This window comes from Rana temporaria, chromosome 9 (assembly GCF_905171775.1).
Source record: "Rana temporaria chromosome 9, aRanTem1.1, whole genome shotgun sequence".
Taxonomy (NCBI): domain Eukaryota; kingdom Metazoa; phylum Chordata; class Amphibia; order Anura; family Ranidae; genus Rana; species Rana temporaria.
The window spans coordinates 37645253-37672091 of record NC_053497.1 but is presented as its reverse complement, the minus strand read 5'-3'; the positions used below and the strand labels follow the sequence as shown (position 1 = coordinate 37672091).

At 45.2% G+C, this 26839-nt stretch overlaps 1 protein-coding gene across 3 annotated transcripts in view; it reads left to right on the top strand.

The window, feature by feature from the left end:
- The window catches only part of LOC120913327 (cytochrome P450 2G1-like), a 79884-nt gene that overhangs the window by 29533 nt on the left and 23512 nt on the right, over positions 1–26839 (top strand). For 2 of the 3 annotated variants that reach the window (XM_040323196.1, XM_040323197.1), the window contains exons 2-4: positions 1355–1514; positions 8818–8967; positions 18998–19158. In XM_040323196.1, coding sequence (XP_040179130.1) covers positions 1355–1514; positions 8818–8967; positions 18998–19158 — 471 coding nt within the window. The remainder of the gene's footprint in view (positions 1–1354; positions 1515–8817; positions 8968–18997; positions 19159–26839) is intronic. The other variant, XM_040323198.1, reaches the window with a different exon arrangement.

The window sequence follows — 26839 nt, the reverse complement described above, 5'->3', positions numbered from 1 at the left end:
AATTGCGTTAAAATATCTCGAATATTCGATTTCAGAGTGAGCCAATCAGAGCGCTCCTCCAGCATATCTCGAAATTGCGCAATAAATATCGCATTCGCATGTTGCGATATTTCGATAAAATATCACGAATATTCTGAGCCAATCAGAGCGCTCCTCCAGCATATCTCGAAATTGCGCAATAAATATCGCATTCGCATGTTGCGATATTTCGATAAAATATCACGAATATTCTGAGCCAATCAGAGCGCTCCTCCAGCATATCTCGAAATTGCGCAATAAATATCGCATTCGCATGTTGCGATATTTCGATAAAATATCACGAATATTCTAAGCCATTCAGAGCGCTCATACCGCAGTTATTAAAAAATCGCAATTATTTTCGCATTCGCAATAGCGAAAAATCGCAATCAATTAATTTCGATAAAATATCACGAATATTCGAATTTAGCGAATATATCTCGAATATTCGAATATATATTCGAGATATATCGCGAAATCGAATATGGCATATTCTGCTCAACACTATTTATTAGCTAGGCTTACCTTGCCAGCATTTAAAAGGTCTAATATTCTTACCCTCAAAGTGTATCTAAACCCTAACAACAAACCTCTCTTATTTGGTATTTTTTGTACTGCTGAGTACCATGGAAAACATTTTATTTCTTCTGTTTGAAAAGTTAAAAAAATATCTGATCTTGCCAGAAACTTTATGCGCTGTGCTCCCTGTGCTGGCTGTTGTTGGTTAAATAGAACCACAACCTTCTATATTATGTTATTTTATTATAATAAGAGAAGGGTGAGGTTATGTAGTCCAATTTTATTTCTGTTGTCCTGATACAGAAGGATGTTTGAGTTGTCATTCTAGGATTGCAAGTGTGTTACTGACAGAAACCGAATGAATATAAAACAAATGCAGCCACCTTGTCTAAAGACCAGTAAGCTGCAATATACAGTATTACATTGTTGTTTTAATGCTTAAATATGCTTTAATTCGATCTCTGTCCTGAACTTTTAGGCGGGCCTTTAAGTCATGTTACTTTTGGTGTCCACAGTTCATGTTTGGCTAGCATTGGTTTGTTATTGCCAGCTATAATTTGTACTTTTTGTTTGCAATCTTTGTTGGACAAATACTGTTTGATATCAATAAAACTATGGTCTTACCCTTTCAACCACTTTTTTTTGGGTTGTGATGGGAAAGGTATATTATTGCTCGGTACCTTTTAAGTTTTAATGCTGATGCTTATCAACAACAGTGATGACCCTTCCAGTCTCCATGTTTTTAAATTGTAGTCAGTAAAAACTTTTTTTTTCTTGAATAATGTATGCCAAATAAATTCCTCATATTCTATTTCAGTTTGCAGGGAAATATGGATCGGTATATACTGTTTATTTTGGCCATAATCCAATTGTTGTCCTAAGCGGTTATGAAACTGTGAAAGAGGCATTACTGGACCGCGCAGAGGAATTCGGTGGGCGTGGAAAGTCAACTTTTGATTATTTTTTCGAAGGGCATGGTACGTTTATTTCAACATAACGGTATAGGCAGGACTTTGATTATAACTGATTATAATTAAAGTGCAACTGGTTGTAGCTTTTTAGATTTGTTTTTTTTCCATTTCTGACTGGGCATGAGCAATATTGATTGTGCTTCTGCAGAATTTCATGTACAGGCATACCCCACTTTTAAGTACACAACGGGACCAGAGCATTGATGTAAAACGAAAATGTACTTAAAGTGAAGCAATGCCTTTTTTCACTTCTAGGCTGTAGTGGGGGTGCCAGGGGCTTTAGTGGGGGCATCAGGGGAACACTCACATGTAAATAAGCTCATCTGATGCAAGGGGGGCCGCTCCAATCCATCCCCCGGACATACAAAGGACAGTGCTATTGAGAGGCTGGATGGCATTCTGTGGCTGACAGGGAAGCCTGAGGGGATGTGATGTCACCGGAGGTGGGGAGGCAGCCAGGATACAGAAAGAGCACACTGGAACTGGGCAGGCTAAGTGCTCAGAACTTCAGTTCCGTCTAATGCGGGTGCACGGCGCGGAATATTTGTACTTGTGAGACACTTTACGTACACTCGCGGGCATGTCCGTACTCGCGAGTGTACGTAAAGTGAGTGTCCGTAAAGCGGGGTATGCCTGTATACAAGAAAAGCATTGAAGCCAATGGTAACATAATGTTGGTTTACAGTGTTAACAAGGGATATGTCACCAGCACACCAGGAAACTCTATAATAGATTCCAATGCTTTATTGAACAATCACATCATAGCAAAGGACGTTTCGGAGCCATGCAGGACCGCTGTTTTAGGCATGTGGGGAGGTCCTGCATGGCTCTGAAACATTGCTTTCCTTTGCTGTGATGTGATTGTTCAATAAAGAGTTGGAACCTTTAACCACTTAAGGACCGGACCAATATGCTGCTACATGACCCAAGGGGTTTTTACAATTCGGCACTGCGTCGCTTTAACAGACAATTGCGTGGTCGTGCGACATGGCTCCCAAACAAAATTGGCGTCCTTTTTTCCCCACAAATAGAGCTTTCTTTTGGTGGTATTTGATCACCTCTGCGGTTTTTATTTTTTGCGCTATAAACAAAAATAGAGCGTCAATTTTGAAAAAAATGCAATATTTTTTACTTTTTGCTATAATAAATATCCCCCAAAAACATATATAAAACATTTTTTTTTTCCTCAGTTTAGGTCGATACGTATTCTTCTACCTATTTTTGGTAACAAAAATCGCAATAAGCGTTTATCGATTGGTTTGCGCAAAATTTATAGCGTTTACAAAATAGGGGATAGTTTTATTGCATTTTTATTATTATTTTTTTTTTTACTACTAATGGCGGCGATCAGCGATTTTTTTCTTGACTGTGACATTATGGCGGACACTTCGGACAATTTTGACACATTTTTGGGACCATTTAAATTGCATTGTTTATTGTGAAAATGACAGTTGCAGTTTGGGAGTTAACCACAGGGGGCGCTGTAGGAGTTAGGGTTCACCTAGTGTGTGTTTACAACTGTAGGGGGCTGTGGCTGTAGGACTGACGTCATCGATCGAGTCTCCCTATAAAAGGGATCACTCGATCGATGCAGCCGCCACAGTGAAGCACGGGGAAGCCGTGTTTATATACGGCTCTCCCCGTTCTTCAGCTCCGGGGAGCGACCGCGCGGCTATAAACGAATAGCCGCGCCGTCGTCCCGGATCGCTCCCCGAGGGAATCCGACCGCCGCATGTAGCGGGGGGGGGGTCCCGATCGGACCCCCGACCCACGTCTAGGCAGGGACGTACAGGTACGCCAATGTGCCTGTACGTGCCATTCTGCCGACGTGCATATACATGCGGTGGTCGGGAAGTGATTAATGGAGTTTCCTGGTGTGCTGGTGACATATCCCTTGTTCTGAGTTGTTCCAGTCTCCAGCTGGTGGTCGCTGCAGTATCCACCAATTTTTTTCAGGAACGTGTGCATTAGGAATATTGCTACAACATTTTTTCCAACAAAATCCGAAGGCACCCCAGCCTAAAATGTAAAAACATTTAAAAAATAGCGCCTACAAAGCACCCTGAAACAGCCGCCGTTGTCTCTCCAGTGTGAAAGCCCTCCAATGCTTCTGCCTATTGAAATCAATGGGCACCACGGCTATACCGCCGGCAAAGCACCTCTGCAGAGGCGATTTGCAGTGGTTTTAACCAGTGGCGTCTCCAGCTTTCATATTTAGGGGGGGCACATGGGGGGACAGGGACAAAAGTAGGGGGGCCAACTATAAAATGCAATTATATATATATATATATATATATATATATATATATATATATATATATATATATCCTGGGACCCTTTACTACGATCCCACTATGGGCCCTTTCACATGTTCTGCAGTGAGCTCCCTTCCTACTATACTGGGGCCCCCCAGGGTGGCAGAAAACAAGAGATATATGTCACCAGCACAACAAGAAAACATAAGGGTCCAAAGCAGTGGAAGAACTATCAGGGTTGCAAAGGTTGTCTTGCCACCGGGCCCTGGTGTTCTGCCACAGTGGGGATCCCCAGCTGTCCTGTCCCCGCTATTTACAGAGCTGGTCTGGCATCTGTCTCCTTGGCAGCGGCGGCAGTCTATTAGGACCAAGTGCTGGTGACATTATGGGTGCATGCAGGGGAAGACTGGCACTATTGGTTAAAGAGAGCCGAGCCCCCAGCTGGTCACCTAGCAGCAGTAATGCTGTATAACCTTCTCTGTTGACATGCTGATCGGGATGTGATCCAGGTGATGCTCCCAGTCAGATCTAATAAACACAATATTTATTAGCATCAAGAGTACAACCACATAAATATAATCAACCGTATAATCAGCAGCCAAGTGGGCTCTATGCCTGTAAAGTGTGGGCTTTGATCAATAAAATCACTGATATTTATGACTAGGATTTGACTAAGAGCATCACCTGGATTGCATCCCAATCAGCATGTCAGAGAAGGGTCCACTGCTGCTAAGCAACCTGCAGGGAGCTCAACTGTCTACAACCAATAGAGATGGGCTCGGGTGTGTTTGAAATCCCACATGCCCGATCACGCCAGGAAGCCGACACTCCACAGTGCTAATCAATGTATGGGCTGCCTAAGAGCTAAGACCAGCCACAGACAGTTTAAATCTCAGCTGGTTCAGCAGAAACTGGCTGAGATTTGAACCATTAATGAGCAGATTCTCTTATGATTATCACTAGTGGTTGCTGTATAGCCACTAGTGATAATCACTGTTTGTCGGGAGAATATAATTGCTGGGCAGGAGGGATATTCCCCTGTCACCACTGTCTGTTGATGGGGGAATCATGCAAGTTTCTTTCCTGCAATCTGTGGATGCAGGAAAGAAATTTGCACCATATATTATCTGCCTAACTGAAAGTGAAAGTAAATTGTGAATGTTTTGAAAGAACAGGAGAGGGGGAGGGAGACAGATCGGGGGGGACAGAAGGGATGGAGATAATGTAGTTCAGTGATTACAGTGTACTGCAGTCTGCAGTGCACACACTTAAACACGTCCCAGGCTAGAATATCTGGTTGTGTGAGCGCTCGCATTATGCAGTGTCGGCGAGCACAGGGAGGGGGAGGAATCCCCCGCAGAGCTGACTGGGGGCGCTCTCCCTCTCAGGGAGCAAAATACAAAAATTCCAAAAAAAAAAAAAAAAAAAAAACAATTTTTGGGGGGGCACATGGTGGGGCACAGCATGATGTTAGGGGGGTCAGGGCCCCCTCTGGCCCCCCCCTAGGGACGCCTCTGGTTTTAACCCTTTCTCAGCTGACAACGGGGGGGGGTAAAAGCACCTCGCTAGCGGCCGAATAGAGCAGCGAAGTTGACGATAAAGCACCGCTAAAAATATCACTATTTACACCATCCGCATGGCTTTGCACAAAGCAGCCCAGATTCTCCTCTTCTCCGGGCCCTCGCTGGTGCTTCTGCCCCAACCCCCCCCCCCCCCCCTGCTGAGTGCCCCCACAGCAAGCGGCTTGAAATGGGGGAACCCGAGCCAAGTTACTGCTCTGTGTATCCATTCAGACATGGAGCCTGTGGATAGGCCCCACCCTCTCTCTCCTCATTGACTCACTGACTTTGATTGACAGCAGTGGGGAGCCAATGGCGCTCCGCTGCTGTCTCAGCCAATGAGGAGGGAGAGTCCCCAGCAGCCAAGTCTCTCCTGCAACATCACTGGATAGAGACGGGCTCAGGTAAGTATTGGGGGGCTGGGGAGGCTGGGGGGGGCTGCTGTACACAAAAGGTTTTTATCCTAATGCACAGAATGCATCAAAATAAACCTTTTACCTTTAGAAGAACTTTAAATAAATTGTAATTATTGTGTTCAATACTTTTTCCCTGTGTCATTCCATTTTATTATACATAACTTAAAGGATCACTAAAGTATTTTTTTTTTTTTAGCTAAATAGCTTCCTTTACCTTACTGCAGTACTGGTGTCATGTCCTCATTGTTCATTTTTTTGCTTTGAAGTTGCTGTAATTCTGCTCTGATCTCCACACTTCCTGCTTGTCTGGCTCCTTATGAAAAAACTCATGGGAGCTTCTCACTGTGGTCTAAGCTGTGTGTCTAAAACTCCTCAGAACCAATCAGATTCATTTTAAAAACAAAACACTGCCCTGGATTTGTTTGTTTTTGTTCTGTGGGTTTCTTTACTTCACAGAAACATGAAACCAGTTTAAAAACGAAAGTGAAACTAGAGGCACATTATACGATTGAATTTAATCTATTTTTAATCATTTTTAACTTTGTATGTCTCTATACCCTGTAAACAGTCATTTCAGCAAAAACATTTTTTCCTTTAGTGACCCTTTAATTCCTGAACGTATTTGTTTTGGTTTCTTTGTATGCATGGATTGCATAAGTTGTTACTGGCATGTGGTGAAACTTTCATAATAATAGCACCTTTAGAAATACAGGTGCATCTCGTATAATTAGATTATCATCAAAAAGTTCATTTATTTCAGTAATTTAATTCAAAAGGTGAAACTCATATATTTTATATTCTGTAGATGTGTTACTCACAGAGTGATATATTTCAAGCAGAATTTCCTTCCTTTGAATTTGATTATGGCTTACAGCTAGTGAAAACCCACAATTCAGTATCTCAGAAAAATAGACTATTGCATAAAACAAATAAAAAAATAGTTTTTAATACAGGAATGTTGGCTTACTGAATAACATGACCATGTACAGTATAGTTTGCACTCAATACTTGGTCGGGTCTCCTTTTGCATGAATTACTGCATCAATGCGGCGTGGCATGGAGGTGATCAGCCTGTGGCACTGCTGAGGTGTTATGGAAGCTCAGGTTGCTTCATAACGGCCTTCAGCCCATCTGCATTGTTGGGTCTGGTGTCTCTCATCTTCCTCTTGACAATACCCCACAGATTCTCTATAGGGTTTAGGTCAGGCGAGTTTACTAGCCAATAAAGCATGGTGATGCCATGATCATTAAACCAGGTATTGGTATTCTTGGCAGTGTGGGCAGGTGCCAAGTCCTGCTGTAAAATTAAATCAGTCCAAAGTCTGTGCAGCCCTCTACCAGAAAATTCTAGAGCAAGGCTAGGCAACATCAGCGCCCCAGCTGTGGTGAAACTACAAGTCCCATGAGACAGATGATGGGATTTGTAGTGTCACCACAGCTGGAATGCCGAGGTTGCCCACCCTTGTTCTAGAGCAGTTCATGCACGTTCATGCGCGTTTTTTTTTTTCGTCGTTAAAGCCTACACACTACCGTTTTTCATAACCTAAAAAGTGACGAGAAAATTAGAGGAAAATGCTGTGGAGCCTACACACGGTAATTTTTAATAATCAATTTAAAAAATTGCATTTTTTGAAGGCCGATATCAAAGCAACCTGGGCTTCCATAACATCTCCACAGTGCCATAGGCTGATCGCCTCAATGCCATACCGCATTGATGCAGTATTTTATGCAAAAGGAGCACTAACCAAGTATTGAGTGCATACTATACTCACTGTACATGGACATAATTTACAGTAAGCCAACGTTTCTGTATTAAGGCACCCTTTTTTTTTTATTGGTCTTATGTAATATTCAAATTTTTTGAGTTACTGAATTTGGGGTTTTCACTAGCTGTAAGCCCTAATCATCAAAATGAAAGAAATGCTTGCAATATATGTGTAACACATCTTTATAAAATACGAGTTTCACTTTTTGAATTGAATAACTGAAATAAATGTACTTTTTGATGATATTCTAATTTTATAGGATGCACCTGTATATTTACCTATAAAATGGTGACATGTTCAATACTTATTTTACCCGCTGTACATAATTAAATGCATTTTCTTAAATGCTAGCAATGTAAGAGTTTGACTTGGTACCAAGCTTTTGTAGTGTTCTTGTACAGCAAGGATGGGGTGTGAAAGAATTAATTAATTAATTAATATGCTGCTTGTCCTTCATTTTCAAATTACACCTAGCTTTGTTTTCTGGCATTGATGCTTCATTCACAAGATGAACTGAACAGTACTAAAATCTCTTTAGTGGAAAAAAACATTATTATCTACAGCAGGGGTGCCCAACCAGTGGCCCGGGGGGCAACATGTGACCCGCAGAGCTCTCTGATGTGACCCGCGACCTCCTGCTCTGGGATGGAATAGAATAGAATAGAATACTGTTATTAATGGTACGTTTATTACTAAAATCACAGGGTATATATGGGCATATCTTTTCTGCAGTGGTTACTGGGCTGCTTTCAAACAGTTATCCAGATGCACGGCAGTGCACCTGCGGGTTGCCTGCACTGAACCATAGACTTCTGTTATTACCTGCGAGTTTGGTGTGAGCTTTCTGAAAGTGCACCACACCTGCAGAATATAACAGAAGTCTATGGCAAACTGCATAAATGCCAAAGGTACCCTCCGTTAAAACCACTGTGCGGCTAAACTGCAGGGCATCAGTGTGAAAGCAGCCATGGGCCCCTTTTACATGGTCAGAATGAACCAATTGGACCTCTAAGGTGGATTCATCTCTAAGGAGTGGCAGATGTAAACAGACTTGTGCCCTACCACCAATCCGCAAAAAAAAAGGAGTATAGTGGGCTGTGTCGGCTCTGCATATGCCTGCTCTGCTCATTGTGGCCCACAACCAGTTTCCAAGTCGCTTAAGTGGCCCTCACGCTTCAAAAGGTTGGGCACCCCTGATCTACAGTATGTGTTTTCATGGTTGCAATTATGGATGGTAAAGGTCATTGTAATTTTCTTATGATAACTGCAGTTTTCCCTCCTTTGCTGTACATGTCTGATTGTTTTTTTTGCAGGAATTGTCTTCAGCAATGGGGAACGATGGAAAGATTTGCGCAGGTTTTCTCTCACCATGCTCAGAAATTTTGGGATGGGGAAGAAATCTATTGAGGAGAAGATACAGGAAGAAGCTGGGTTCCTGGTGGCAGAGATCAAATCTCTGAAAGGTATGATGTCTGCTTGTGTATCCTAGATGGACTAATTGTGTAGATACCCCCGTGAGGAGCCGCTGGTGAATTTGGTCCTCTTTCCCCCTTAGAGCACACACAGCCTGTCGCCCCTCATTTTCTGTAATCATCCCCCGACTCCAAAGAACAATCTAGGGGTTTGAGTTTTTTTTTATTAAATTTTTTCTGGTACAATGTTTTTATTAATATGTGAAAGAAAACCAGATGTCAAATTCCCACCCAGGTGATATAAACAGGAAAATAATACAAAAATAGTGCCCGGGGCACCTGGACAGTACAGACAGGTATGTTCAAAGGCAGTCTTTTGGGTATGGGCAGGTGTCGTGGCACCGGAGGGAAGTTATCCAATGCCACAGCTGTTTTTTTTTTTTTTTTTTACAGTGAACTTTGATAGGGATAGGGAGCATGGGATAACCCAAAGACTGTACAACTGAAGAACTTGATGTCTGCTCAACTTCTGGCTGTGCCACGCAAATATAATGTCTCTATGCTGTTGGAGACCTGTACTCCTTCCAGAGTTAAAAGCTACACACAGTCACTATTCTTCAACACTGGGTTCGTCTACTCATATAGCCACAGGATCATTGGTTGCCTCTTGCAAATATGCAGCAGACTCTTCTAAGTGAGAGCGATGTAGACTCACACCACCATAGGACAGCAGAACTTTTTCCCACCAACCTGGCTCTCTCCAATGAGCTTCTCCAAACCCAACTTGATCCCCGGACATGGATTTTCAAATAGGCCCCCAGTTAAGCCCAACTAGGACCTTGGTGTCTTCCTGAAGACCTCCTATAGAACCCTGCACCAGGGGCAGAGCCTGCTGCCTAGGCCTCATACTATTTATGGACTCTGTCACCACTAGGGATGAGCTTCGAGTTCGAGTCGAACTCATGTTCGACTCAAACATTGCCTGTTCGGCGAACAACAAACAATTTGGGGTGTTCGCGGCAAATTCTAAAAGTCGCGGAACACCCTGTTAAAGTCTATGGGAGAAATCTAAAGTGCTAATTTTAAAGGCTAATATGCAATTTATTGTCCTAAAAAGTGTTTGGGGACCTGGGTCCTGCCCCAGGGGACATGTATCAATGCAAAAAAAAAGTTTTAAAAACTGCAGTTTTTTCGGGAGCAGTGAATTTAATAATGCTAAAAGTGAAATATTACTTTAAATTTCGTACCTAGGGGGGGGGAGTGTTAAGCTAGCATGTGAAATAGCGCATGTTTCCAGTACATAGAACTGTCCCTTCACAAAGTGTCATTTCTGAAAGGAAAAAAAGTCTTTTAAAACCGGACTTGCGGCTATAATAAATTGTCGGCTCTGGCAATTCAGAGCAAATTCATTCATAAAAAAACAGCGCCCAGAGGCGATTCAGTTCGCATGTGTTGCGCTTTACAAGTCTCTCTCTCTCTCTCCCCTTCAGGTCTGGAATGGATTTTAAGGGGAACCCCGCCGTCAATTAAAAAAAAAAATTACGTGGAGGTTCCCCCCAAATGTCCATTCCAGACCCTTCAGGTCTGGTGTGGATTTTAAGGGGAACTCCACCCCAAATAAAAAAAAAAAATGGCGTGGAGTTCCCCCAAAAATTCACACAAGACCACTTATCCGAGCACGTTAACCTGGCCGGCCGCAGAAAAGAGGGGGGGACAGAGTGCGGCCCCCCCTCTCCTGAACCGTACCAGGCCACATGCCCTCAACATGGGGAGGATGTCCCCATGTTGATGGGGACAAGGGCCTCATCCCCCACAACCCTTGCCCGGTGGTTGTGGGGGTCTGCGGGCGGGGGGCTTATCAGAATCTGGAAGAACCCTTTAACAAAGGGGACCCCCAGATCCTGGCCCCTCTATGTGAATCAAATACGCTTATTGCGATTTTTTTTTAACAAAAATATGTAGAAGAATACGTATCGGCCTATACCGAGGAAAAAAATATATAAAAAAAAATAAAATTGGGATATTATAACAAAAAGTAAAAAATATTGTGTTTTTTTTCCAAATGTTCTGTCTTTTTTTGTTTATAGCGCAAAAAATAAAAATCGCAGAGATGATCAAATACCACCAAAAGAAAGCTCTATTTGTGGGAAAAAAAATATAAAAATATAATTTAGGTACAGTGTTGCAATTGTCATTCAAATAGCATCAGCGCTGAAAGCTGAAAATTGGTCTGGGCACGAAGGGGGTTTAAGTGCCCAGTAATGAAGTGGTTAAGGTGAAAATGTTTTTACCTTTACAACCCCTTTAACATTAATAAATCACCGGGAACAGATGGCTTGAACCCGAGGGTACTTGGGGAACTCAGTCAAGTATTTGCCAGACCATTTGGTCCAAATTTGTACTGCCAGTCTACTGACTGGAATGGCTCCAGCTGATTGGAGAAAAGCCAATGTACAGTAGCACCAATATTTAAAAATGGGACAAAATACATCCCTGGGAATTACAGAGCAGTTAGCCTAACATCAATAGTTTGCAAGCTCTTGGTGTCCATGCATGACTGCACAGCGGTCTGCTTGTTTACATCAGCAGACCGCCGTTCTGTCTCTGCGGGGAGCGATCGCAAGTGGCTGGTGGACATCGCATCCGCCGGGCCCACTGATTGCACGCTGATTGGCCACATGGAAGCCAATCACAGCTCCAGCAACGTGCGCGTGCCCCCAAGTAGCTATTGACGAAATCAAGTACAGGTATGCCGCAGTATATGTATGGCAGTTGATCGGGATGTGGTTAAACTAATATCGCTTCATTTTTTTCATTGCTTCCTAGTATATCAGATGTGAGCCACCTGCTTTATTTTAGGAACTATACACAAGCAACATATGCATGCTAAAGAGATTTGACTTTTTCTTAAATGCATGGCAAATGCTTAAAGAAGAACGTCTCCGGGATTTTCAAAAACACTAAACTGTTATTACATGTTACTACATTTCCCATGAATCCTTGGGATGGGAGTGAATGTGGGAGGTACACTAGGCTTGTACATGTAAATGTGAACTCGCCCACTTCAACATAAATCACACCCCTCATTCTGCAGCCAGCAAGCCATACATAACACGTGGTATGGTAAGTTACAGCCTTATAAATGCAAAGCATTTTAATCTAAATGCATAATAATATAATATTAATTTAATGCATTTAATAAATAAAATAAATACATTTAATGCATTTAATATAAATGCAAACCTGTACAACTTATCAGTGTCCACCAGTGCCGAATGTCAGGGACCACCATGTCGGGGACCACCAGTGCCGCTTGTCGGGGACCTCTATGTCAGGGACCACCATGTTAGGGACCAACAGTGCCGCTTGTCAGGGACCACCATGTCAGGGACCACCAGTGCCGCTGGTCAGGGACCATCTTGTCAGGGACCACTATGTCGGGGACCACCAGTGCTGCTTGTCAGGAACCACCATGTCAGGGATCACCAGTGCTTCTTGTCAGGGACCACCTTGCGAGGGACCACCAGTCAGAGATCACCAGTCAGCGACAACCATGTCAGGGACCACCATGGGACTACCATGTTAGGAACCACCAGTGTAAAGCTGGGATTATTATCAGCAATCACTTGTATGACACAGTGGGGATCTCGATCTCGAATGCCGATCGCTGTTGGCGGGTCATCAGCAATCGGTGTACTCATAACAATACCTGACACAGCGGGAGTAATTACTGATGATGATCCCTGCTCTGCATGGAGATAGCAGATTGCTGGCAGGGAGGAGGAGGAGGGAGGAGAGAGGAGAAGGAGGACACCTCCTCCATGGGTGGCACAGACTGGGGTCTATGAGACCCCTTTCTGCCCGCAACATCTCTGCTTCCTTCCTGTTCTTTCAGAGGACTACAAGGGGGTGTCAGACTACTGGCTGAGCTGAGGAGAGGGATTGCACCCAGCGGTCTTACAAACAGCATGTCAGCAGGCAATAACTGTTTTTCAGCAAGTTCAGCAGCCTATTACAGAGGAACTACAGAGCTCAGAAGAACATGGATGTAAAATTTGGTGAAGGTAGGAGATCAGCAACAAGGACATGGGGAAAAAAATTGGCCAGAATTCTACTTTACAGTAATAAATGCATAGTGAATGCCTCTTATATGCCCATGTATAATAGCCCATAATTCGAGATTTTCCTAGCTTGTGACGGAAAATATTAATTATATGAAGACAGGAGGCGAGTATCTTATGCATTATCTTTCTTTAATAATGCCCATAGCAGAAATACAGTAAACATTTATTGTAACTTAAAAAATTCAAAGAGCTACCCTTCCCAGCAGTCCCTGGGCCAGTGTAGCCCCTCCCAGACCGTAGCCTATATAAGGGACTGTCTGAGGTAACCTATTCCTCTTTCTTCATGCGAATTAGTGTAAACAGGAACCGAAAGTCCAATTAGACATCTCCGCGGCTGCCGGGAACCTTCCGACCGGAACACAACATCCGAATCTGGAGGAAACGAAAGGACAAGGCCAACACGGACCAACTTCATCCGGACCAACTTCATCCCAACGGGGACTATAGGAAACCCAAACCATTCGGTCAGTTGTCCTCAGGAACATGGACCAACGGATTCAGTCAACGGCATCCCGACTCCGGATCTGGAACGCAGTAGGAACCTCCATCTGCGGTGAACTAAACCCATGGATCGAAACGGACAGCAATCCCAACGGGGATAGTGAAAACAAACTCCCGGGGCGTACCAGCCTCCGACTTGCAGGGTGCGTGGTTCATCAGTCTAGAACGAGAGAGAGACAACCTCGTGACAGGGTTGGGTCGGGAGGGAAGATACTCGCCTCCTGTCTTCATATAATTAATATTTTCCGTCACAAGCTAGGAAAATCTCGAATTATACATCAGACAGGAGGCTCATATCTTATGCAAGTTCAAAGCTATAACAATGCATATGACCAATAACAATCAAAATAATCCACAACACTGACATAGATATGTGTACCTCCTGTTCAAAGCGGGATTGGCGGAAAAGCGGTCGCTGACAACAGTCCGCCGCTATAGTAAGTCACAGAGGAAACCGGGAAGAGAGGATTAACGTAGGAAACGAGGAGTTGAAAGACTTGCGAAGATCGCAGCGAGGCTGTCAAGGACATATAAGTCTGTAGACAGCGGACCACATACAGTTGTGGGTGTGCGGGGAAGAACGGGTAGAAAACCGATCGAAGTACCGTCTGGTCCAACGCACGACGGAAAAAGACTTGAGTCTCTGAGGCGAGGAATGACGCCTGGATATGTCCAAAGCCTTGACGTCTGACCCACGATGATGGAAATCAGACACAAGAAGACAGTAAGCTCGAAAGACAGTAACCTCAAAACAGAGTGTCAACGTCCCCCAGCCCGAGAACATGATCATGACCTTGGAAAAATCCCAAGTGTGCTGGTACATTGGGCGATTTGAACTTAACACCTTCAAAATTGACACACCAACGGATCCAAAGAGTCCGCCAGATAATTGGCTATTACAGACCCTGGCGCTTGAACGGGGTCGACCCGTCGTTGATCACACCAAGTAACCCAGAGTCCCCAGGTAGATCGAGATGCCGATCTAGTCCCGGGGCCCAGTCCAAGGCAGGGAATCCCTAGCTGTTCCCGAAAGGTCATAGTCTGCGACCGGAACCCCGATACTAACCATGTGAGGAGAGGTAGGATGTGCTTCGTGAGTAGAGGGTGCAGATCCCCGTTCGGACCAGCGAGGAGGTGGGGGGAATGAGGGAACAACCTGGGGAGTTCCACCGTCATCCTCAGAAGGAGGGGAAACCATGGCTGCGTCGGCCACCACGGAGTGAACCGCACGACTGATGCCCTCCGGCTCGCTAAGTGAAGGAGGACCCTGAGGGTCACCGGGAACAGGGGAACGCATAATGTGTCCCCTGTGACCACGTTTGGTGGAGGGCGTCCACATGGTGCGCCTCCGGATCCGGCCTCCGGTTGTAAGAGCGCGGAAACTGGTGGTTGATACGGGGAGCGAACAGGTACATAGAGAAGGATCCGCGAAGTGAGCGAGGATCAGGGACCCTGACCGGTGCGGTCGCCAATCGTTGGAATCGGTCAGGTAACGAGAATCCAATCTGCCACCCTATAGGGATAGTCTGTGGCATATCCCGCAATCGGGACGATGTTGCATTCCAGGCAGAAGTGCCCGAAGTCTTACTAGATCCGCTAGGATTCTGGATCAGGAGCCCACCAAGCGATCGACGTACCGGACTGCGGGTACGTTGGCCGAACGCAATAGCACACAGCAGATGGACGTGCGTGGCAACAGACTTCTGATGGCAAAAAAGGCCGTCAGGGGTGTACGTGTTGATGTGCAGCCGAGGGTTCTCTGCGGACCACGTCCTACCGGAGGACGAGGGACTGCACCGAGCACCCCAGCCGAGGCGGCTGGTATCCGACCCTATGACGAAATCCGGTGAGGAGTTGAAAATGTCTCGCCGTTCCGTTTGACGGCATGACGTAACCACTACCGTAGGTCCACCATGGCTTCACTTAGTTTGTATAGCGAAGTCCCTAGCGAAGATGTAGAGTCTCGAGTCTCTGGAGGGTTCGACAGTGAAGAGGGACTGGAGAGTGGCCTGGATTGACACCGGGAACAGGCCGACTAAGCGAGTCAGTCTGCGTAAGGACACCCGCAGCTGCCCAGCATGATACTGATGTCTTTGCGGATGGCGGCTAATTGGGTATGGGTAGCCGAAGGATCGCTCGGTTGGTGTCCACCAAGAACCCCAAAAACTCTATCTCCTGAAATGGGGAGATAATAGGTGTTCGTGAAGCGATCCGACCATCCAGGAGGCGTGTTCGCTCGCTAGGCGAGGGGAACCAGCCATTAGAAGTAGGTCGTTCAAGTAGATGTTCAAGCTCACCCTTGTTCCACAGGGCAGTAAGTTGGTGAGATTTCTCAAGCTCCCACCGGACGAAAAACCGCCTTTCTTCTTCCTGATCGGGAAGATGTTGTTGAGGAAGTTCAAAGAGAGTGGGTCCATCTCTACTATCGGCTGTTTGGTCCAAGGTCTAGCAACCTGTTGTCCATTAGGACGGTGTTTAGGTTTGAAAAACCGAATGGGATGGTGAACCAGGTATACGCCTGGTAATATAACTCCATTTGTCCTACCGTCTTAAAGATATCATCAATTAGCGTGATCCCATTGTGCTAGGTCAACCGGCTTACAGAGGCGGTAGCCTGCTCACTAAGGCGTAGGGTTAGGTGATAGGTCCAGAGATCTAAGACCCAGTACTGTGAGGTCCCAAAGGCCCTCTCTATTTCCTTCCTGGAATAATGAATGATTATGGGATCCCCCTCTGGAGTGAGCACCCCCGTATTTGGTAATGGAAGGGTGAGTATTCCACCCTCAACTTGTCCGGTTAGCGTACCGATCGATCTCCGGGTCCAGCATTCGATCTATTGGATCACCTCAGGTAGAGGCGCCCAGTCACCGGAGTGTGGGTGGCCAATCACCTCCTGATCGAAAAATGGTACTCCACAAGAGTCCAATAAGGTTTTACCCTGGGACCTAGGGTTGGCGTCGTCATGGAGCGCCATGTGCCCACTGCTCACATAATCATCATCATTATCATCATCATTTTCATCCTCAGACTCAAAGGTGTTAGCCGCCTCGTACTCCGCGGACGACTCTGGAAGAGTCCACGAGGAGTCTGGCTCAGTCCGTCTAGCGGATCGCTGCCTCTGCATGTGCATCTCCCCGAGGCTCGGGGGTCGATTGGAGTCTGGGAAGGCAGTGGGTCGGCAGGCCCGGGAGGGTACTGCCTGGGGCATGTTATGTACTTCCCCTGCCGGGGAGTCAGAGGGTCGGCAGTCCTGGGAGGGTACTGCCTGGGGCATGTTATTTACTTCCCCTGTCGGGGAGTCAATGGGTCGGCAGTCCTGGGAGGGTACTGCCTGGGGCATGTTAATTACTTCCCCTGCCGGGGAGACGGAGGCCACATTAATGTGACGGCGCATACGGGACGCCATGCCCTACTCAGGGGCGTTATATCCTTGCCGGGAGATCCGGACATAGGGGTGCATGTGGGTTGGAACAACCGATGCCCTGGTAGTCTGGACGGACCTACCGACCAGCTCAGGAACCAGTGCAGCACTGAGGTAGGTAGGGCCTTCCAGGGCTGCGTCCACCACTTCAGTGGCACCAGTAGGGAGTAAAGGATCTGTCGCCAGCCACAGGAGAGGAGTCAGCTGTCTGCGGACAGCACGGCCGTGCAGCACAGGAAGATACGGAAGTTATGTACTATAACTTGTATAGTAATTTCTATAATTCATTCAATTATTGTTATAATTTGTTTTTTTATTTATATATATATATATATATATGTATTTATTTATTAAATTATATATAAAGTATAGTTTAATAGTTTATATTTAAAATGTGTTTATTATATATATTTATATATTTATTTATTTATTCAATCATATAGATTGTATAAATTATTTATTTATAGACATTTATGTTCATTGATTTATTTATATTTATTTAATAAGTCAATAATTTATTCATTCGTATAATTATTTAAATTTATTATTTATTTACATGTATTAATATATTCATTATATGTAGAATAGACTACAGGGGAATAAATTCCCAGAACAAGAACTGATGTTTAATGTGACTGAAGGTGAAGGAGTGACAGAAGCAGGGGAGGGGAGGAATTCCCCACCAGCTAGGTGTGAGTGACAGAAGTTAGATGAGGGGAGATATACCCCACCACAAGGGGAGCTAGACGTGAGGCTCGGGGCCGTAGTCTCGCGAGACTACGGCCTAACGTGATTCGCATAGATCAGTGAGAGCTACACAGAGTTCCAACCATACAGCCGCCCGCACCCTGGCGTGGCGGCGATGGGGAGAGACGGCCTAGCACACGGAGGATGGGGTCCCCAGGACAGGCCGTCGATTCGCGACAATAGCGCGATTGGTGCAGGGAGATCCTCACCGCCACGCCCCCCTCAGAGATGAGACGCTCTGAGGAGAAGAAGGGAGGTAGGGAAAAAGGCGCCGAGATGTTAAAATGGCGCCGTCCTACCTCCAGTCAGAAAACGAGCAGTGTGCAGAGCGCACCGGGGGGAAACAAAAGAAGCAAAGCAGCGGTATATTGTAAAATAAACAAATAAAGAAGCCCAATGACTGTAAGATGTACACATCAGAGGAAACCGCGTTCTCTACAAAACGGGTGGCACAGATAGCAAAGTGGGAAAAACATACAGCAAAAACTAAACGTTTATCATTTTTAGAAATATCAGTTGTGCTTCATAAGACAGAAGGTTGATAGAACCACACACAGATGAAGGTCTGAGGGGATCAGAGGGTATATACAGATACAGGTGGAAGTTGAAGGGAATAACGGAGGAGGGAAAAACCTCCGTAGCTGTAATAAAAGCCGGGGTGGGAGGGGGGGGGGGATCCCCAGCACCCTGTGGAAAGACGATGTGACATTAGGATCTACACAAATTTAAAAAGGCTGCTGATAACCAAATAACAAGCAAGCCTACATAAAAATTATAAACATAGAGTAATGTACTGTACTTATCTGAGTTCTGGCTATGAGCAGAAAGAAAGAGGAATAGGTTACCTCAGACAGTCCCTTATATAGGCTACGGTCTGGGAGGGGCTACACTGGCCCAGGGACTGCTGGGAAGGGTAGTTCTTTGAATTTTTTAAGTTACAATAAATGTTTACTGTATTTCTGCTATGGGCATTATTAAAGAAAGATAATGCATAAGATATGAGCCTCCTGTCTGATGTATAATTAGGGTTAGTGTTGGTGGTTCAGCTATGGCTGATATGTTGCCCCAGTTAGGGAATGAATGTATCTACAGTACCTATTCCTCCAAGCCACAGCTGTATTGTTATTAGGCACCACTGTAGAATTAGTTCCTGAGACATCTCTAGGATTGTATGTCATGTGGCCCCCATCCATAACACCATTATGCAGTAATGGTGTCATAACGATAGTGTGAAGTATGAAGGGTTGCAAACCTGTACATTGACTATATTTTTTAAATTTGCTTGCAGAAAAATCCATTGACCCATCAAACCTCCTATCCCAGGCTGTTTCTAATGTCATCTGTTCTATCGTTTTTGGAAACCGTTTTGAATACGATGATCAGAATTTTCGGCAACTCTTGACCTTGTTTAGTGAAACATTCAAAGACGCGAGCGGCCCTTTGGGACAGGTAGGTTGTGCTGGTGCTATATGGCTTACTAAGGAATATTGGGGGTTATTTACTAAAGCTGGAGAGTGCAAAATCAGGTGCAACTCTGCTCCCAGGATTGATTGCTAAAGCTTAACCATTTGAAGCGGATGTTCCACCCCAAAAAAATATTAAAAGCCAGCAGCTACAAATACTGCAGCTGCTGACTTTTAATATAAGGACACTTACCTGTCCTGGAGTCCAGCGCCGTCCGCAGCAGAGCACTAAAGATCGCTCGTCACCCTGCTGCTCCCCCCGCCATCCACGCTGAGGGAACCAGGAAGTGAAGCGCTGCGGCTTCACTGCCCAGTTCCCTACGGCGCATGCGCGAGTCGCGCCGCGCCCGCCGATTGGCTCCCGCTGTGTGCTGGGAGCCGAGTGTTCCCAGCACACAACAGGGGGGGGGGGCGACGGGATGTGACGCAATGCCTGTCTTTTGCCCTTGAATGCCGGGCCGGAAGTGGGTGCAAATACCTGTCTTTAGACAGGTATCTGCACCCCCCTCCCCCCTGAAAGGTGTCAAATGTGACACCAGAGGGGGGGAGGGTTCCGATCAGCGGGACTTCACTTTAGGGTGGAGAACCGCTTTAAAGGGGTTGTAAAGGTGTGTTTTTTATTTTCTAAATAGGTTTCTTTAAGCTAGTGCATTGTTGGTTCACTTACCTTTTCCTTCCATTTCCCTTCTAAATGTTTTTTTTTCTTTGTCTGAATTTCTTACTTCCTGTTTCTCCTCAGTAAACTTGCCACCATCATCCGAGCGGTGGTTAGCCAGCCAGAACAGCTTACTGAACAGTTTACTGAGGAGGAACAGGAAGTGAGAAATTCAGACAAAGAAAACAAAGAAAAAAAACATTTAGAAGGGAAATCGATGGAAAAGGTAAGTGAACCAACAATGCACTAGCTTACAGGAACCGATTTAGAAAATAAAAAACAAACCTTTACAACCCCTTTAAGGACAGAGCCTGGTTTTGAGTGTTGGTGTTTACAAGTTAAAATAATTTATTTTTTTGCTAGAAAATTACTTAGAGCCCCAAACATTATATAGATTTTCAGACACCCTAGAGAAAAAAATGGTGGCTGTTGCAATTCTTTATGTCACACCATTTTTTTTTTTATATTGCAAGAGATAATGTTACGCTGAGTAAATTGATACCCAACATGTCACGCTTCAAAATTGCGCCCCGCTCGTGGAATGGCAGGAAAACCCTTAAGAATCTCCATTGGTGACGTTTAAAAATTTCTACGGGGTTACCTGTTTTGAGTTACAGAGGAGTTATAGTGCTAGAACTATTGCTCTCGTTCTAACGATCGCGGAAATACCTCACATGTGTGGTTTGAGCTCAGAAGTTTAATATTTTTACACTTTTTAAAAAAGAAGATTTGGGTCACTTTTATTCCTATTACAAGAAATGTAAACATCCCTTGAAATAGAAAAAAAAAGCATGACAGAACCTCTTTATTGTGAGGTCTGGGGTCAAAAAGACCTCAGATCCCATATTTACGCTAAAATGAAATAAAAAGAAGCTAGCTGCTGCCATAACAACAGTATTCCTCTTCAAACCGGCTGTCAGCAAGTGGTTAATTGAACAAGCTGAATTTAGAAGCTGATTGGCTACCATGCACAGCTGCAACAAATTCTGAGCGCACCAGTTTTAGTAAATCCCCCCTCATTGTCCTTAACTACTTCAGCCCCGGAAGATTTGGCCCCTTAATGACTAGGCCATTTTTTGCGATACAGCACTGTGTGGTTTTAACTGACAATTGCGCAGTCATGCAAAGTTGTACAAAAACAAAATTGACGTCCAAATTGATCCCCCAAATCTGCAATTGATCTGAATTTTTTTTTTTTTGGGACTGAGGCAAACAGATTGCACACTTTTTTGACACTTTTTTGGGACCATTGACATTTATACAGTGGAAGGAGTTAAAAAAGAGCTTCACTTAATATACAGTTGTCTTGTATCTTCGGCTAGCTCAAATAAAGGGGCCCAATGTTTCCTTTGGAGAATGACATCCAATTGTGGTTGTAGATGTCTAATGAGAAGGGCAAAGTAAAGATGTCTGCATGCAGTGGGGCAGATTCAGGTAGCTTTTACGGCGGCGTATCTCCAGATACGCCCCTGTAATTTGAAATATGCGCCGGCGTATCATTACGCCGATTCTCAAAGGCAGATACGCTAAAAAAATAGGCTTCCTCCGCCAACGTAACTTGAATGCGATGGCATATAATTGTGTGCAATATTAAGTTGGCCGCTAGGGGGCGCTTCCGTTGTTTTCGGCGTAGCATATGCAAATTACCTAGTTATGTCGATTCACGAACGTATGTGCGCCTGGCGGTAGTTTTTTACGTCGTTTGCGTAAGGCTTTTTCGGCATAACGTTGCTCCTGCTATTAGGTGGCGCAGCCAATGTTAAGTATGGACGTCGTTCCCGCTTCGAAATTTGAATTTATTACGTTGTTTGCGTAAGTCATTCGCGAATAGGGCTGGACGTAATTTACGTTCATGCCGAAAGCAATGACGATTTGCGTCGGAATTTCGAGCATGCGCACTGGAATTTTTTCACGAACGGCGCATGCACCGTTCGTAAAAAACGTTAAATACGTGGGGTCAACCTAATTTGAATAAAACACACCCCCCTCAACATCATTTGAATGACGCGCGCTTACGCTGGCCCCATTTACGCTACGCCGCCGTAAGTTAGGAGGCAAGTGGTTTGTGAATACAGCACTTGCCTCTCAAACTTACATCGGCGCAGCGTAAATACGATACGCTGCGCCGCCACCTAAATCTACCCCAGTGTCTTTAGGTGCAGAATGGGTGGGCTTTCACCCGCTCACCAGTCTGGGCGATACCAGGCTCAAGGGATGATGTGCAGATCCTACAGATACTGTGCTCAAGGAACGGTGCTTGGCCGCATACAGTTCGATATAGATAGAAGATTCAACATGATGGTGACAATAGTGATCTATGTCCAGGGGCGGACTGACAACTAATGGGGCCCCCGGGCAATAGAAGATTATGGGGCCCCCGGGATTACAGATGGCCACCATGCCAGGAGGTAGTGCAGAGGCGGGGCAGCTAAAATCTCGGGATTTTCACATCAAAAGCATGTCGGTTTCCTACATATCAGGGACAGATGTAAAAAAAACACAGATTTTTACATACTGTCTCTGGTTTTACTGAGCCTGGCAACCCTGATGGGGCACCCCAGTGGCATGGGGCCCTCGGGCAGTGCCTGAGTGCCTCAATGGTCAGTCCGCCCCTGTCTGTGTCTATCGAACCTGCGGTTGATTGTGCCTAACCTAACTCTATTAGTCCAAGATTATTCGACATAGAGAGAAAAGATTCAACATTATAGAGACATGAAGATTCGATGAAGCAGCTAAAAACAAATATACGATTGCCGCGAGCCCATAGGCTATAGAAGAATTCTAATGTTGGCTGACTAGTAATAATAATTAATAAATATTAAAAAAAAATTCAGGAGTAACTAAATAAATGTATTTTTCGGATGAAATCGAAATTCCAAAACAAAATATTTCAGTGTGCACATGTCTAATGGCTACATTAGAGCAATGGAGACACCCTTGGATGGAAGCATTGTCAATCTGGCAATAAGGTAGTGTTCGATTCATGAGTGGAAAATGGTGTCAAATGGTTTGTCTCAACACTTTAACTGCCACCTTCTTGATCATACATCACAGGACACAGAGCCTTAATTACTTAATGGGTTATGTAGTCACCACAGGTGATTGGACACTGGCAAACACAATTAAATCTGAGTTCTTCCCCTATATAACCCCTCCCAAATGGAGAGTACCTCAGTTTTTCCGCCAGTGTTTAAGATGGTTGGTCACGTTCAACATGTGCCAAGAAGAAAAATGCTCTTTTGTTGGTCTGGCTGCGTAGACCTAGGAGCTAAAACCGGATCCATTCCTCGGGCCAATATCAAAAGCCTAAGATGGTTGGTACCCAGGCCTTGTGTAAGAAGAAACAAGGAGTGCCTGTAATGTCTCTCTGCGGAGGTCTGGGCTCTGGAATCCAGACTTTGGTGTACTAATACATCTGTGGCACAAATGGTTTCTGGCAGTCATCTACAGGTCCAGGTATGAGGTTTTCTCTAATAAAACCTTTGATAAACCTGAAGGTTGGCACAACTTGCCCACAGTGATGGGTGAAAGTTGGAACTACTACTACTACTTTAGTAGCTTTCAGGTAAGAAGAGGATAATTTTATTTTTATATTATCTTTTGTGAGTAGGATGTCTTTCCTGGTTTTCACCACTGGAGGGAGTAAGTGAAAACCTGGTGTTTTCTTACATAGCCATCCAGGATACAAGTTCAGTGAAGTCGGTCAAAGTTGGTCAAATTTAAACACCACTCACCTCCTTCCGCTGCAGGCTCTGCCACATTAACGCATACAGGGGTCCACAATGATGCCCCCCAGTAATCTCTCCCCCCTTTTCCTTGTCTCCTGTGTGCCGCCGGGAGCGTGCTTTTGCTGTCTAAGTGAGAGATGGATGGGGGAGGGCCGTGGTTGCTAGTGCCCCGTGTGCAATGTGGGACACCTGTGTGCAGGCGCCAAGAGGCTGGTTTCAAAAGCCCAGCACGCCAGAGCCTTCTGTAAGCAGCATGGACACAGAGCTGTGGGCTGTAAGCATCCCTGTGGATTGAACCAGGCAAACCTAAGACTCCTACTCGGCATCAGGTTGTGCAGTGAGCTGATATTTTGTGTATTGTAAGACTATAGCACAACAGTGATTGCATTTGTGGATAGTACCTTTGCTTTGCAGTAAGGACTATGTCCCAGAGAAGAGGGTCAAGGGCTAGTAAAAGGGGCACCAGAAAATCCCTGCTCCTTCTGAGGGTGAAAAATCCCTCTCTGGAGATGAGGATCATGTGCAGTCTGAGGACTCTGAGGATGATAGGATTCCTGCTACCTCTCAGTCGCTAAAGATGCAGGTGCAATATTATGCAGAGATGGTGTATGCCACTTACAAATTGCCTCCTATTGAAGCTTCTAGGTCCTCTGTTTCCTCAGAGGACCTAGAAGGGGATCTCAGAAATCCGCGCATGCTGCATGCTCCTTTCCAGTTCATCCCTTGCTGGATAAACTGATGTATGGTGACTGGGTTCACCCAGATAAACTGTTTTCTCCTCCTAGGCAGTTTTCCCTCCTTTATCCTATGGAGATTTCACCAAGAAATGGGGGGTACCTGCTATTGATGCAGCTATTTCTTGTGCAAACAAAAGCCTGACCTGTCCTATAGACAATGCGCAGGGTTTTAAGGATCCAACTGCTAAAAAGCTGGAGTACCTATTAAAAGCCTCCTTTTACATGGCTGGGGCTGTAGTACAACCTGCAGTTGCAGCCATTGGTATATGTCAGTTCCTCAAGGAACAAATTAAGCAGATGAATAACCTCCTCCCTACAGAGGAGATTGAGGTTTATGAGGATCTTCCTAAGGCCTTGTGTTTTGTGATTAATGTGATTATGCACTATGTTCAGCAAGCATCCCGCTTGAATCTCCTGCAGGTACACATTCGCAGGTCCCTTTGGTTAAAACATTGGGAGGCAGAGGTTTCATGAAAGAAATACTTGGCAGTGTTCCCCTTTGGGAGAGAACGCCTGTTTGGGGATGACCTGGATAAATACATCCAAAAGATTACCGAGACAAGTCTACTCTATTGCTGGTTAAAACCAAACGGGGATGTCAGACCTATCCTAGATCTGAAAAGCCTGAATCAGTTCCTGAACATTCGCTCCTTCTGTCCGTTCAGTTGTTTCCACTCTTCAGGGAGGAGAATTCCCGACATCAATAGACATCAGAGATGCATATCTACATGTGCCAATATTCCCCGCTCACCAAAGGTTTCTAAGGTTTGTGGTGGATCAGCGCCACTTTCAGTTTGTGGCCTTTCCTTTCAGGCTGGCTACAGCACCTCGAGTGTTCACAAAAATACTGTCCCCAGCTCTAGCAAGGCCAAGGGCATGAGGCATAGCAGTAACAGCCTACCTGGACGATCTGAGTACCTAGGCTGGGTCCTCAATCTGGAGAAGTCTTCCTTGCAGCTTCAAAAAGGCTAGAGTACTGGGGCATGATTATAGACACGTCCCTAAGCAAGGTATTACTTCCCAAGACAAAGACAAAAGCCATAACAGACTTGGTCCGAGTGCTAAAGGTGAAAAGAAGGCCTTTCATCCATCTATGTATGATATTATTGGGGAAGATTGTAGCCTCATTCGAGGCTGTCTCTCACGCCCAGTTTCACTCAAGACCGTTACAGGGCAGAATTCTGTCAGCTTGGAACAAAGATGTTCAGGCCCTGGATCTTCATATGATCTTATCTCCAAGGTTCGTCAGTGCCTCAATTGGTGGTTGCTCCCCCAAAATCTGTCAGAAGGAAAATCCTTCAATTCAGTTACCTGGAAAGTGGTGACCACAGACGCCAGCCTTCTGGGCTGGGAGGGCAGTTCTAGAAGAAGCATCTGCCCAAGGGAAGTGGTCCGGGGCCGAAAAGTTCCTACCCATCAACATTCTGGAGATTCGAGAAATTAATTTGGCCCTCAAAGTTTGGGCCTGCAAGGCTGGGCTGTTCAGATTCAGTCCGACAATGCTACGGCCATGGCCTATATAAATCACCAAGAAGGCACCAGAAGTCTGGATGCCCAAAAAGAGGTGACTCACACCCTGGCCTGGGCAGAAAGGCATGTTCCTCGCATATCTGCGGGCTTCATTCCAGGGGTGGAAAATTGTCAGGCGGATTTTTTAAGCCGCCAGCAACTGAGTCCAGGAGAATGGTCTCTACATGCCGACATGTTTCAAGTCATATGTCAGAAATGGGGAACCCCAGATGTGGACCTGTTGGCTTCCAGGTTCAACGCAAAGCTGGACAGCTTTGTTTCAAGAACAAGAGGTCCCTGTGCTCTAGGGTCAGACACCCTGACAATCTCATGGGACCAGTATTCCCTGATTTATGCGTTTCCTCCGGGTCCTCTTCTCCAACGATCTCTTCAGAGAGTCAAGAAGGAAGGAAAGTCAGTGATTTTGGTCATCCCCGGCTTGGCCCAGGAGACCATGGTAAGCAGAAATCGTAAGGATGGCAGTAGGAAGATCTTGGGTTCTCCAACTATGCTCAGACCTACTGTCGCAGGGTCCAATATTCCATCCTGCCTTACAAAGTCTAAATTTGAAGGTTTGGCTGTTGAGACCCACATTCTAAGGAAACATGGGCTCTCGGGGCCAGTCCTATCCACTCTGGTTAATGCTACTACAGAATCTGGAAGGCATATGTTTCCTGGTGTGAACACAGAAAGTGGCATCCTAGGAAGTATGCCATTAATAGGATTCTTGCCTTTCTTCAGTTGGGCTTAAATATTAAATTGGCCTTGAGCACTATCAAGGGCCAAATCTCGGCCTTGTCGGTATTTTTTCAAAAACTGCTTGCCTCTCATTTTCTAGTGAGGGCCTTTATTCTGGGTGCACTGTGTTTAAATCTGCCGGTTAAGTATCCTGTGTGCCCATGGGATTTGAATTTGGTATTATCTGTTTTACAGAAGCTACCTTTTGAACCTTTACACCAGGTTTCTCTAAGTCTGTTGACACAGAAACTGTTTTTTTCTTGTAACCATATCCTCAGCAAGGAGGGTATCGTAATTGGT